The sequence below is a fragment of the Tamandua tetradactyla genome, chromosome 1 (genome assembly GCF_023851605.1).
Source record: "Tamandua tetradactyla isolate mTamTet1 chromosome 1, mTamTet1.pri, whole genome shotgun sequence".
NCBI lineage: Eukaryota > Metazoa > Chordata > Mammalia > Pilosa > Myrmecophagidae > Tamandua > Tamandua tetradactyla.
Window position 1 is genome coordinate 125,958,998 of NC_135327.1, and position 14,221 is coordinate 125,973,218.

General features: G+C 39.3%; 1 protein-coding gene across 1 annotated transcript in view; it reads right to left on the bottom strand.

Annotated features, from left to right (window-relative positions):
• The window catches only part of CDK14 (cyclin dependent kinase 14), a 653,719-nt gene extending 641,922 nt beyond the window's left edge, over positions 1–11,797 (bottom strand). The window contains exons 1-2 of the mRNA XM_077119488.1: positions 11,592–11,797; positions 5,038–5,069 (exon numbers count right to left, since the gene is read on the bottom strand). Of these exons, the coding sequence (XP_076975603.1) occupies positions 5,038–5,069; positions 11,592–11,682 (123 nt within the window). The 5' untranslated portion in view covers positions 11,683–11,797. The remainder of the gene's footprint in view (positions 1–5,037; positions 5,070–11,591) is intronic.
• Positions 11,798–14,221: the final 2,424 nt, after the last annotated feature.

Below are 14,221 nucleotides of genomic sequence, written 5' to 3' on the forward strand. Positions count from 1 at the left end.
CAGGACTGAGAGCACCAAGAAGGAAAGGCTTAAAAATTGGGTAGATGGAAACACTAGTGGTCAACGAGAGGGAGGGGTCTTTTTATTTCTTTTTCTGCAACGATGCAGATGTTCTAAAAACTAAATGATCATAGTGATAGATACACAACTATGTGATGATATTGTGAGCCATTGATTATACAACATGTATAGAATATATGTGTGTGAAGATTTTTCAATTAAAAAAAAAAGAAAGCCTTTAATATTTTAGATTTGGGAAAATCACAATGAAATGATCCACTTCCTACATAAAAAGAGTCTGGATGATGCTAGGTAGAGATAAGGAAATTAAAGAACTCTGAGGCTAGGCCACTGTGTACGACGTATATGTCATCCACATGGGCACTGGGGCTGTCCATGATGATAATTAGGATACAAAAAAGTCTGAACCAGTTTCCAACACTCTCAATGAATAGAAAAGAATGACCAGGAATGTCCCTAAGTGACATTGTATCTAACTCCTAGAATTTAGTTCTCATAAAAAGCACTACTGCATTTATCATCTCAGGTTATATTCTTTATACAAAATAACAAAGAGGAGCATGGACTAGAATAGGAGATTGGAGTACTTGGCCCCATTCATCTCCAAACATCATTATATTTAAGCATATAATAAGCAAGTGAACTGGAAAAATCTGATCTACAGATCAGATGTAGAAATGTTAAGATATTTCAGATGCTTTGTACACATTTCTTAGGATATCAAATAAAAGAGCTGGAAAAATACCAATATAACTAGCCCCCTCTAGTTCATAAATATGAAATAACTGACCTGAATAGAAAATAATTAGACAGCTCATGAACAATCACCTGTTTGTTTTTTCCAAACAAGAGCTTAATATCTGGGTTATAAACCACGAACAAATAAAACTGTACATTTTGAAAGTTTATTTCAAGTCCTAAAACTTCTGCATTTTTCACCAGTCAACACTGTTCCACAACAGTATCACATACATGAAGTGCACACTTATGGTAGGTTCACAATGCAATACAACCAAAAACAGTGTCCATTAAAAATTATGACACAAAATACCAATCTGCTTTCACCCTTCAATCTGCTTTAACCATTTGTTTCTCCAATAATTACTGATTTAGCCTCTTCATTCTGGCAAGGTACTATTCTAAACCTGAAGACCCAAAGATCAAGAAGTTGCATGAAAAACAATAATAACAACAAAAATAACTAAACCAAAAAATTTTTGCTTGTAATATCTTTGTAAATGTTTAGCCCATCCAAACCAAGGCACTAACTGATGTCACAGAACATAAAATGCTTGATGTTTTAGTCTGGCCCAAGCACAACAATGAAAAAAGGGCAAACTGATCTTTCTTAGAAGGTCCTCTCTTTGCCAGAATTCCAAATAGTTTGAATATCATTTCAAATATCTGAAGTCTCAAAACTTAACTACAACAAACATTAGCATACAGTTCCTGAATATAATTTCAGGCGGTTCTGAAAATTAGCAGTCATGGTTTTCAGTCTACTTATTTAATCAGTTAATGAAATGGATCTATATTTCATTTTCTCCTCTGTTCAAGGTCAAACACTCATGTAATCCCTAGAGAAATTCAGTACTTGAATCAGGGAGAAGCAACTAAATTCCAGCTCTAGGCACCCTCTGGAGGAGGCCACTCCTTCAGATAAGGAGACCTCCAGCTCATAAATACTAAGGAAAGAGAGAGTGGCCACACCATGCAGCATATCTAAGAGGCTGACCCCTCCCCAAGACTCAAATGTGAACTGAATTCCAATGGATTACCAACTGCCCCAACACTAGAGGAGGATAAGAGTTGCTTCCTGTTATATAACCACAGGTCTGGTAGCCATTTCTGATCTTGGTAAAACTGTAATTTTATGTTGGCCCTATGGTTAGAATCCTACATTCGGAGCTAGAAAGCAACTGGAAGATCACAAACAGTCTGATTTATTTTACAAATGAGAAAACGAGGCCAGGGTAAATTAAATTACTTGCCTCAATAGCTAGAAAGTGGCAAATGAGAATCTCCATTGCCTGACACCGGTTTATCACTCTCTGTACTCATCTGCAACAAATTATTTACTCATATTCAACAGATACTTATTAAATGTTAACTATGCACAAGACACCCCAAGATTACAAAACTGAATGCAATCGTCCCCTCGAGAAATCTAAAAAATGGTGGGTTTTCGACAATGTTTTCACTATTTTAATATGTAAATCATCACCAAAAGCCTTATGTGGAAAATGAGAGGAATATCTGAAATTAACTCTCCTCCTAGCCCTAATTTTTAACTTCAAACTGAATCCTTCCATCCTCCTCGCAACCCTCCCACTGCAGAAGGTGGGGGTAGAGGTGAGGACTTCAGTGACGACAATGATAACCCAGATCATGAGACATTAATTCATGCAAATGACTGCTCTGTAAACTCCACATACATTAGCTTATTTAATCCTCTCAACTACCTTAGGAAGGAGATACTATTATTATCTCCATTTTACAAAAGAATAACTTAACACCTGAAGCGGGTGGTCCCGATGAGTCTGACCCCCAGGCATGCCTTCAGGACCGCCATCTGCCACAGTCCTGGCCTGGGTCTGCCCACAATTGACCAGAAATTACCTGACTCTGAGGACCTCAATCTCTTCAGCTGTGACATAACAGTGTGGGCCACTTGATTTCCAAAGTCTCTCCAGGTCCAACATTCTGTGATTCACTGATCTGAAGTATTTAACCAACCTCTGGTGATACCAGAGGAAGGAAAACGCTTCATAAAAGGTAAAGATGATTTTGCCCCAAATCACAAAATCCATAACTGACTATGCAGAAAGGCTATGGAAGTAGAGAGGAAGGAAGCTGCAGGCTTGATATATAAAACTTTAACCTTTCTCTGGGTTCCAGCCTCAGATTTCTTTAAAAACTAAGTTATAGCCCTGCTTTAGTGTGCTAAGGCTGCCAGAACGCAACATACCAGAGATGGATTGGCTTTTAATAAGGGTATTTATTTAGTTAAAATTTATAGTTCTTCAGAAGAAAGGTTGCTAGCTTTCATCTGAGTTTCTCTGTCACATGGGAAGGTGCACTGCGATCTCTGCTGTTCTTCTCTTCTGGCTTCTGAGTTTCAACGGCTTTTCCTTGGGCGATTCCTTTCTGCATCTCCAAATGTCTGGGCTGAGCTGCCAGTGTGAGATGAGGCATGCTGAGCTGCTTAGGCTGTGCTGTGTTGAGCTCCCTTCTGACCCCTCTCTCCTAAGCCTTCAACTAATTAAATTAAACCTCACTCATTGTGGAAGGCACTCCCCTTGTCAGCCATAGATGAATTTCACATACTGATGACCTAAGTCCACAGAAACTGAACAATGGGACATCATTACCTGGCCAAGTTGACACCTGAACCTCACTACCCCAAGCCCCATGACAAAAGAACATCCAATCATTAACAATTTTGTTTAAGCAACAAAAGAAGTTTTTTAATGTCTTAATTATGTTTAGGAGGAGTTTGTAAAAATATGGGGAAATGTCATGTTATGGGTTAAAAAAAAAGAAGTAGGTACAACATATGCATTATGCTTTTTAAAACACAGCAGGGAGCAGGAACATTCAACAGTGGTTGTATCTGTCTAACAGGATTTAGGTGATTTTTCCCTTTCCTTATATTTCTTTTTTTATATATATAAGCTTAAATTATCTACATAAAGAGAGGGGAGACCTTTCTTTATAAAAAGAGAAAAGATGCCCAATATTCTCACATTGATTTCTCCTGAGTAAAAAGAAACTACTCTCATAAAAACAACTCAATAACAACACTGCAAAACACCCAGAAACACAGTTTTTGGAGAATACCAATATTATCTACTACAGATGAGGAAAAAAAAGATTTCCCTATTGATTCAGGACCAGAATGTTTAAGCTTTTGAGGATTTTACAGGAATGCTGACAAGGGACGTTGCTTTGGAGTCCAGGGACACAGGGCTTTGAAGAGCTCAGCCCAGGGAAAAAGAACAGGTGCAGTAGGGCACGCAGCAGACCGTGAATGCCAAACGACACTGGCCCCATCCAGAAATCCTGGCCTGGAACAGGTTCTCCCCGATTGGTCCTGCTGTGAACCTAAGGCCGGCCACATGGGCAAAGGGACATTCCATGAATAGAAATACCCTTTCCTCCCCATGGCACGACAGCAGAGAGTAGACAGGTAATTTGCAAATTAAAATGAAACAACCACAAACAAACTAACCTATATTTTCATTAAACTAGAGGGTAAGCACACTGTATTCAAATATAAACCAACTATATATATATATACATATATACACTTGTGGCCCAGTTTACAGCACAGATCAATTCCTGTGGCTTTGGATGGCTACAATGAAATACCTCACTCTACAACACTCTTGAGAACATTTTTGTAAACACATATTTTTCTGCTGATTTCCACTTATGCTGCAAAAACACTTAGGAAAGAGTACAATATTTTTAATATCATGATCAGGATGCTACTGATTACATATGAACCCTCTGCCTTACATGAATGGGTTTTTTCGCTATTTTGTAGCAGGTAGATAACAACAGATCTGATATACAAAGTCTAGGAAAACTAGAACAGGAAAAGTCAGCTCCTCCTTTGGGAGACTGACAGACAATGCATGGTATCAACACCTCATCACACCCTCATTCAGCTGAGGTCTGCAAAGGAGCCATCCTGCCCAACTTACCAAGAGCTCCAGACCCTCCCTAAGCACACACTGGGCTTCCCCATCACCATCCAGAAGACAAAGACAAAAATGGTCCAGTGGGTCTTTTAATGTATATGTTAACTTAAAAGACATATCTCTGTCGATTGCTTCCAAAATTCATTTATAAGATTACTTGATAATAATAAAGTGAAATTAAATGAGCAGTTGCCGTCTCTACATTTTTTTTTAAAAAGGCATTTTTTTCCTAAGTGCGAAGTTGGCGCCTATCGTCTTTACCTGGCAGTAATTAAATACATCTAACATTAGATAAAGAAATTTAACCTACCTCATCAAAAGTAGAGTCGTCTTTCTTCAAAGCTGTAAAATAAGAAGGGAAAGGAACAATTATTGTGAAACATCTCAAAAGAAATCAAAGAATCCAAGCCTTAGCAAAAAGAAAAACAAAGCAGTATGGTGTTTTCATTTCAGAAAGAAAACTGTAACCCAACCTGAATAACAATGTTGTGATACAAATACAAACACTGTAAATGAAATAGAATCGCACAGCATGCATCTTTGTGAAATACTTTTCATAAATATGTAAATCGACTGCCCTTCCAACTATGGAGAAAAGGTATGTACAGCTTTCCCTTATTTCTTTTTTGGTAGAGAAATGTTTTAGTCAAAGCATAAATGAATCATTACATATGAAATGTAATGAAATGAAACAACCACAAACAAACTAACCTATATTTTCATTAAACTAGAGGGTAAGCACACTGTATTCAAATATAAACCAACTATATATATATATCTTTAACGAAATTTCCCTTAAATTCCCGGATTTTGAACATAGAGTACCATGTGTGGTGGGTGGAGCTCCCAACGGACCGTTATGGTGACACCCATTCAAAGTGCCCTGAATGACATTTCACACCGAGCAAAGTTTACATATGGTGGTGAAAGACCAGGAGTGTAAAATAAGCATTGTGGAGTTGAAAACATAATTTTCAACATGATAAATTTTATAATAAAATTTTTAGAAAAATCCCAAATACATTCAGAGTATTCTAAGGAAACCATCAAATACTTTACATTTATTCTAAATATATATATATATATATATATATATATATATATATCTTCAGAACTGGAATTTTATCACTCTAGAAAGAATAGGACATATTTCATGTACAGTTTGCAGATACCTATTCCTTAAATTCTACAATTAGTTTGAATGTTTCATATTAAGGAGGATTCACAAAGCAGCTTATTAGAAACAACTAGTTGGAGAAATGTTTAAGATTTACAGAATTGTGCAGAGGTATACAGTGCCACTATACTGTCTAGTTCTATTCTGGATGAAAAGAAGCACTTGGATACCTATTACTTGAAAAGCCATGTTCTGATAAAAGCAGAAAGCTTAGTACTTTGGCAATTAAGCACTGAGAGAAGAAATGTGCCTAAACTTAAGTTATCATCTTAAAGTTTATAATATATAATCTAGCAATCTTGAAAAGTTAAGTTCCTGTTTCATACTATACATGTGTTCTCTCAAGGGGATTAAGACATGTATAGAGGTGGAGATGAGTTGAGGGGAAAAAGTAAGGGTGATAAAATGTTTCTGCAAATTTAATTCTTCATCTTTGCCTTTTGGTTAAGAAACTGATCTATAAGAAATTTCTCTATTTCTTTCATTAAAGGTCATTTTCTTCTGAATGCAAAATAAAAGGACAGTCCTGTGTCCCAGTCTCAAATGGCTTATCTTATACTCAATTATTTGCACATATTTTATTATTATTTAAGTTACCTAAATTACCTATTTAGATAGAAAGAGAGATCCTAGATGATTTCTAGCTAGTTACATTTTCATGAGAATTTAAAATTCTCATCTAGAAGACTTTCTTTAAATACCAGTCAGCAATGTTTACTAAAAGGCACTCTACACTTCTTCAACCCAAAGTGTGTCCCTTAATAAACTTACTTGACTAGTAATTCCTTTATAAAATGTAAGTATTTTATGTAAATTTGGACAAGTTTGCGGAAAACTCAATTTTTTGTAATAAGAAAAGATTATACATAAGCAAATTATTGTGCAGCCTCAAATCTACAAATTTAGCCTTGTGCTTTCTTAAGCAAAGCATTCAATAACAACTACAGCTGATATTACAGATTAGGGAATTACAATCATGGAATGAAGGCCCTCCAGTTGAGAGCTGTGAGAACAGAAAACTAGGATGTTTTCAGCACCTAGGCTGGACTATTTCCTTCTTGCCCCAAGTCCTTCCAGTTCCTACAACATTCTGGATAAAGGAGTGGGGTCTTAAGGCAGATAGAGGAGGAGAAAATAGGAGTGGAAATTACAAGTGTACTTTCTAAAACAGAAGGATCAGGGCATCAGAACTCCCCTGTACACTACTCTCAAGCTCATGATACCATAACGGCGAACATTTTAAGACTAAGAGATCTTAAACCCCTATAGCTAGACTGTCACCTTACAAGGTTTCTTCTAAATATTTGTCCTGAATAACTAACTGCTAATAGTGACAACAAAGATCAATTAGAGGTGTATTTATCAGATATTTACCAAGTCATTGATGAATAAACTCTGACCTAAACAAGCATACTACATCTCATTATTGATTACATCCCCTGATTTCATTAATCATTCATGTAAATGTAAAGCCACAATTGTCTTCAATGATATCATGGAATAACAAGTATATCACATTATTCTAGATTAGCAAAGGGGCAGATATTAAACCATTTATGATAATCAGATATTCCATTCAGTCCTCTGGGGAGAGCAATGCCCCTCCTACATTCTCCAATAGCAAAATTATGCTAATCTTTATAGTAGAATTTATCCCTTTGTCCTGTCTTTGCTCATTCACTTGCTTATCTCGTCTAAACTCGTTGCAGTCAGAGATTGGTTTCATTGGTCTCTGATATGAGTGCCAGCACAATGCCGGGCACACAGGAGTTACTCCATAACTATTTGTTGAATTAATGGGTTTTCCTTCAATAATGAAAACACAGTGCCTTGTTTTTGAGACACACTAAAGTTTTGACATATGAAAACCATATGATGTTCTCCCTAATGAAATACCATCAGACACAAATTTCACTTCAAATTAAAAGTTTTTGAGAATATATTGGAAAGAATATGGAATAATAGTTGAATTTTGTGTCTGAACCATCTATAAACCTTCAACTCACATTTCTCTTTTCTGACAGAATGAATTCATCAGATGACACATGGAATCTAGAATTACACACTCAGAGCGCAAGGCAACAAACCCCAAAATTCAGTGTAACCACAGCTTCTCCCTTTAATTCAGTTCTTTAATTCGGTTCTCTCAAAAAAGAATTTCTTTAAATGATGTACGTGTGGGTCATCTCAAATATCTCAGAGTATAAATGTTCTTTGTCTAGGAGATAATCAAAATGAGAAGAAACCCATTCAAATGAATGTGATGAAATGTCAGTTTGACCTTAATCATATACTGCATATCACAGAAAGTCTTTTTCTTCCTAAACCATCATTAAAAAATAAAAAAGAAAGAGGGAAGAAAAGAGGAAATGGATGTGAATATATTTAATCTATTTGAACAATTAAGTTCCCAACATATCTTTATTTATGTTAGCCTAAATTTTTTTTAAAAAGTATGAAGCAACTATAGTAATACCTAAGTAACTAACCGTGCTGACACGATTTAGCAGAAAAGCATAAATATTCACTACTGAAATCGACAGGTGACTTTAAAATTCAATTACACCAGTCTTATAAAAGAACCATAGATGTATTATAGTCACTCCCTGACAGATGTCGTAAATTAGAGCGCTGTGGCTTGAAAGTCAATGTGTTTTATTAGTCCTTTTATAATGTAGTAATCTCAGAACAGCTGTATTTTGAGGTAGGGAGGCACAGAGTTGGCATGATCTTTCAATTGCAAATAAATTAAACATTAGCATTGTTACTTTTTTGTATTTAAAACTATGATTATTAATAAACATTGGTTTACATCACATACTTTCGAACATTATCCTCATTTTTTGTAAGTGAACGATTATGATTTCATATGGCTAAACGATGATGCTTTACATGTCACCATATCACAAGCTACACTTTTCAATCATACAAAAAAGCAAAATAAAGTCAGTATGTTTATTTCAAAAGCCATCTTAAACTGGTTAAAGAAAATGAGTACATAGAAATGTTGGATTATTCAACAGGAACAAGGTATATTCACTCTTTGATCTCCCCATGAAATACCAACAAAGAAGAATACAGAGGCTAAACAGAGAAACTGGAAGCAATAATAACAGCCCCCAGTATTGATCTTCCTCATGTGACAGGTCCTGCATGAGACATTTCATGTATTTTATCTGATTTAATCTTTACAACAATTTTATGAACATTTGCAGATAAGGACTGTGGGGTTTACGGAAATTCTGCCAGATGCCCAAGGCAAACGACAAGCAGGTAAAACAGGGTTCAAACCCAAGTCTGCCTAACTGCAAAACCCATTCTGTTTCCAGGTTGGGTATACTGCATCAAAGTCAGCAACCACTTCTTCCCGTCTCTTGCTTTCTACCTATGAGATCAGCTATGCTAGTATGATGTAATCCCTACTAATGATGACACATTGTGAACATTTGTTAAGTATCATATAGGGTATAACATATATTATTTCACAAAGTTACAACAAGACTGAGTTGCACATGAAAAACTGAAGCTCAGAGAACTTGAAGACCTGTCCAAGGTCACTCAACTAAGAGTCCCTGGTCTATCTAACACAAAGCTCACACTCTGAACCCACACATGATATAATTCCATGGTAAAGCCCCTCATTAACAACTGCCAGTGCCTTAAAAATCCTTAATCAGAAGGATTCTATTGCTTTCAATTTTGCAAATAAAATATGAAATATCAAATATAAGTAGGTAACCAGGATTTTATTTTTCATTAATGCAATTTCTAATAAATGCCCTGGGCTTGGTATGCAATCATAATCATTTAAACATCTCTATCTCCTTTTATAGTATGCCACAATGAGTTCTGCTATTCAAAATCATGACCCTCCATCAATACAAAAAATAATCAGTTATGTTCACTGCACTGTACTCTGCTTTCTAAAGATTGGAAGTAAAATCGACTATGAGAGTTTAGCAGGCAAAATTTTAGCAAGAGTTGGAATCAAAAGGAGTTTCACATCACTAGATCTCTGTAAGCCAGAAAATTCAATTAACCATAATACCCCACTTGCCAGCACTGTACTTAATCCAAATTTTACTGATTGTCAATCAAATCTTGAAATTATTTAAACATAGGGAATTTTTATATTAATGTCCTTGGTTTCTTACTGAGCTCAGTTGCAATGAATTATTTAACACAAAACTGGAGGAGTGCCAACAGTCATTAGCATTAGTAAATACACAGTTCAGTGTTTTAGAACAGAAGCTTAATGGACTCCAGAACCCGCCTCTGTGATGGTCTGGGTCAGAGGCTGAAACATCCTTGTTAATAATGCACACCAGCTAAACACCTTGCTCTCGCACACTCTTCTTAGCTTCAAACTTCATTTGAATATAGAGACTCCCCCTATGTATTCCTAACTGAAGAGTAAAAGTACAAATATCCAATACATGCAATAATAAAACCAGGACTAAATATTGGTTTCACACCATATCTTTACAATTATCTTGGGATTTTGTTAGCAATACGAAATATTAAATTAAAAGACAACAAAAAAAGTTCAGCTAAATTCTGATCCATGCTTTCTCTCATTTGAAGAAAGTTTGCATATGTTAAAATGTACTTATAAAGTGATTTTTAAATAAGTGAATGGAACTATGATGGAATATTATATGACTGTAATATTCATGTGTACTTTCCATAGCTCAGGTTTTTATTTCGTTTTAATGAGTTAAGCACTTTAACCCTTAAATTTCATTAATACTCTCATTAACATGGATGACATGTTAAACACGTTAAACAAAGGCTAGAAAGGCTTCTAGGGACTCCAAGAGAAGTTATTTTTAACGCTTGTACGATTTTCTTGCTGAGGGCAGTTACCCGTATAATTGAAAATTATGACAGCAGAGGAGGCAGCTAATCTTAAAGGTTAAAGGGGGGTTTCTATGGTCAACAATCGAAATCTAATAAACCCATTCCACGTGATACCTGCCACCCTGTTATAGCCCGTGACATGGATTTATTAAGCGTCCTAAACATTTCTAGGTCGGTGTTTATTTGTTGGTTGGTTTAAAGACAAAGCCCCTTCGCCCCAGTGAGTGGAAGAAGTTCCTTAATGTCCAGAAAACTTAACAGAGCGCATTGCTCAGCAGCAATGAGAAGCTTCTGAGACCTCGGTTCTGAACACCCAAATCTCGCTTTCTAGGACCCGAAGTACCGAACAAAAGGTCCCTAGGTATCTGTCCCACTTCCCTTTGGGGTGGATGTGTTAAACAATACCAAAGTACAACCCAACGTTTCGCCAATTTCTCAAGCTAAATAATTGATTAAACACCCTATACCAAGTTCTGCACACACACAGGAAAAAAGTGACCCAGGCGGCCGCGCAGCCCCTTGTTCGGTGGGTCCCCGCGGCCGTGAAAGCCGAAACATTAAGGCGAGGAGGTGGAACTCAAACTGTAGCCTTGAAATCGTCCACAAATGAATCCCCACATCCTGGGGAAGAGGAATGTCTGTCCTTCCCACCTTCGCCCTCCACCAAGTCCCGGACAATGTTCCCTCCACTCCCGCAAGCAGCGCACCCAACACCAGCCCCGGGTGGCCGCTGCACTGCCACTGCCAGGAGCGCGGCGGGGGCGCGGCGCCAAAGGAAGAGAGAGACTGGGGGCCGAGCGGGGTGCCCGGGGCAGCGCGCCACTCACCAATCCGGCTGAAACTCTCCGACAAAGTTCTCCGCAACTTCTTCATCTTGCCGATCTTCTCGGCCGGCTGTGGTTCAATGAGGTCGCACATCTGGGCGACACAGGGCTCGGGTAACTTCCCCAAACTGGTCCAGAGCGGTGCGCAGACAACGGCGCGGGCGCGCGGCGCGGGGAAGGCGGTGCCTCCTCCTCCGCCTCCGCCTCCACCCGGAGGCGACGCGCGGGGCTCGGGAGGCCAGCGGCCAGCCGCGGGCTCCTCTGGGGTCCGAACCCGGGCTGGGCGGGCGGGAACGCTTTACGTGGTGCCGGGGATTGCCAGGCTCGCGGCCGCCGTAGTGGCCCCGCTCCGCGCCGCCGTGGCCCGGCTCATTTTCCCTCCTTTGTAACTGAGAGAAGCGCGGCCGGCGGCCGGCAGGGGGGGTGGAGCGGCCTGAGGCCCGGGCGGGCGGGGGACGCGGTGCTGGAACCTGGGGTCGCCGAGTGCAGTCAGGGCGGGGAGAAGTTCTCAGCCCCGAATTGCAGGCGCTACGGGGACAGAGCCGCGGATCCGAGTCGCCACCCCCACCGCCCTCAACGCCCCCACCGCCCCTCCCGCCGCCGCCGCCGCCGCCGCCCCTCCTCCTCCTCCTCCTCCACTCCTCCTCCTCCACTCCTCCTCCGCGGAGGCCTCAGAGCGCGGGACCCCGGCTCGACCTCAGCTTCCCGCGCGGCTCCCGCGTCCCTTCGGCCTTCCTGGCTCGACTCGCACCTAGGCGGCGCCCCCTCCCGTCCGCCCCACACCCGCCTCCCCCCCCCCCCCCCCCCACCCTCGGGGGCCAGAGCCCGCGGAGGGACAGGGCGCTGGGAGCCGGCCGCATCTCGCAGGGTGAGGGATTCCGATAGGAAAGGGGCTGAGTTCCCACGGTTGATCTACATCGTTTTCTCCTGTCCCGAGCGCGAGTGTAAAGGGCGCGGAGCTGAGTGGGGGGCGGCTGCCAAGTTCGCCTCCAGGACAAGAGCGGTAAAGCATCGGGAATGCACTTAGATTTAAGAGTGATTTTTTTTTTCAAATTTTCCAAGAAAACTGTGAAGTGAATGAAAGATCCTAAAGAAAAGGCTGTCACCCTGCTTTTTTAGGAAAGTCGTTGTAGAGGTGGAAGCTTTTTGACCCTAACCCCAGGAAGGCAGGGCTGTTCCTTCAAGCCTGTCTCTTGCACTGGGTGACACACAAGGACGTAGATGTAGGTGATTTCCGATATGAATACCCAGGTTTTCGGTCAATAGCAAACGGAATTTCTTGATCTATTTATTTCCCATTTTTACAATATATTTCTGAATTGGAGGACTTAAGGTTAAAAACATTCTGTCCTCCTCGCTCTACCCCTCAAAAAATGAATTTTAAAAGGGCGGGGGAGGCTTTTGTTGTTGTTGTTGTTGTTGTTTTTAATCCTAGGACAAACAGTTTAGGCAGTAAACACACATCGTCTTCATTCGTATAAAACATTGTGCAGCGAGCACTCCGAACGTCAGTTTCCCCAAGGGAGTGGGAAGGAAGATGGGGGAGGGCCAGAATGAGTTGATTTGGGACCAACAAACTCCTTATGAATAGAAATGTTAGTAATCTTGAGTCATCTGGCTGTGTAAGTAATAAGAGCTTGTGAGGGTGTGACAATGCTGTTTGGGTTAAAGGAAATCTTGAGGAGTTTGTGTTTTGTTAAAAGATTTTAATCTTAAAACAAAAACTAACCCCTGCCTTCCTTAAATTGTGAGGTAGAACACTTTGATTTGTTCTGCCCAACACTGAGAACATTATAGGGTCTTGATAGATTGCAGCTGATAAAAGACAGGAAGTCAAGCCAAGTGGGGAGCAGAGGAGGATGAAGGGATTCAGTCAGGAAAGTTGATATAAAATGCAAGGATATTTGATCCTTGCAGTCATAGCCAGATAATACAGACAGCACCAAGTGTGGGCTCATACAGGAAAAAGCTGAACTTTTACCACTTCCTCAGGTTAATTAGGGAGAAAGTTATTAACAGTTGTGAATGAAAAGACAAAAGCAACCAATCAAAACACTGATGGGTTCTACGTTTCAATAAAGATGAAGAAATATTCATTGATTTAATAAACTTTGATGACCTACTATGTCTATGGCTGTGCTACTGTTAGCTCTAACAATGGCTTGTTTCAAATGTTTGTGTTAAATTATACCTCCCCAGAATTTCTGACTTTAAAAGAAGTCAACATCTGTTAACTAAATTATGGTATATGCATTCAAAGGTACAGCAACTATTTTTTTAAATGTGATAGATCAATATTTACTGATGTATAAATATGTCTAGGATGTAGTATGTGAAAAAAATGCATGCTTAATATTCACTCAGTGGCAAAAGAATGAGAGATAAACACACACACATAATATATACATGTTTCTAATTGCATAGAAAATTTGTAGAAAGAAGGAAAAGAAACTTGAGTGGGTACCCAGAATAGAGAGAACTTTTCCTTTTCACTTTATATTTTTAAGTGCAGTTTGAATGTTTTAGCCAAAGAATGCATTACTTTTATAATAACAAACTTGTTTAAAACAAAAATATATAGATTTCCTATTGTTCTCACCCCTCCAAACCTTCAACTCTTTAACCTCCAAAAA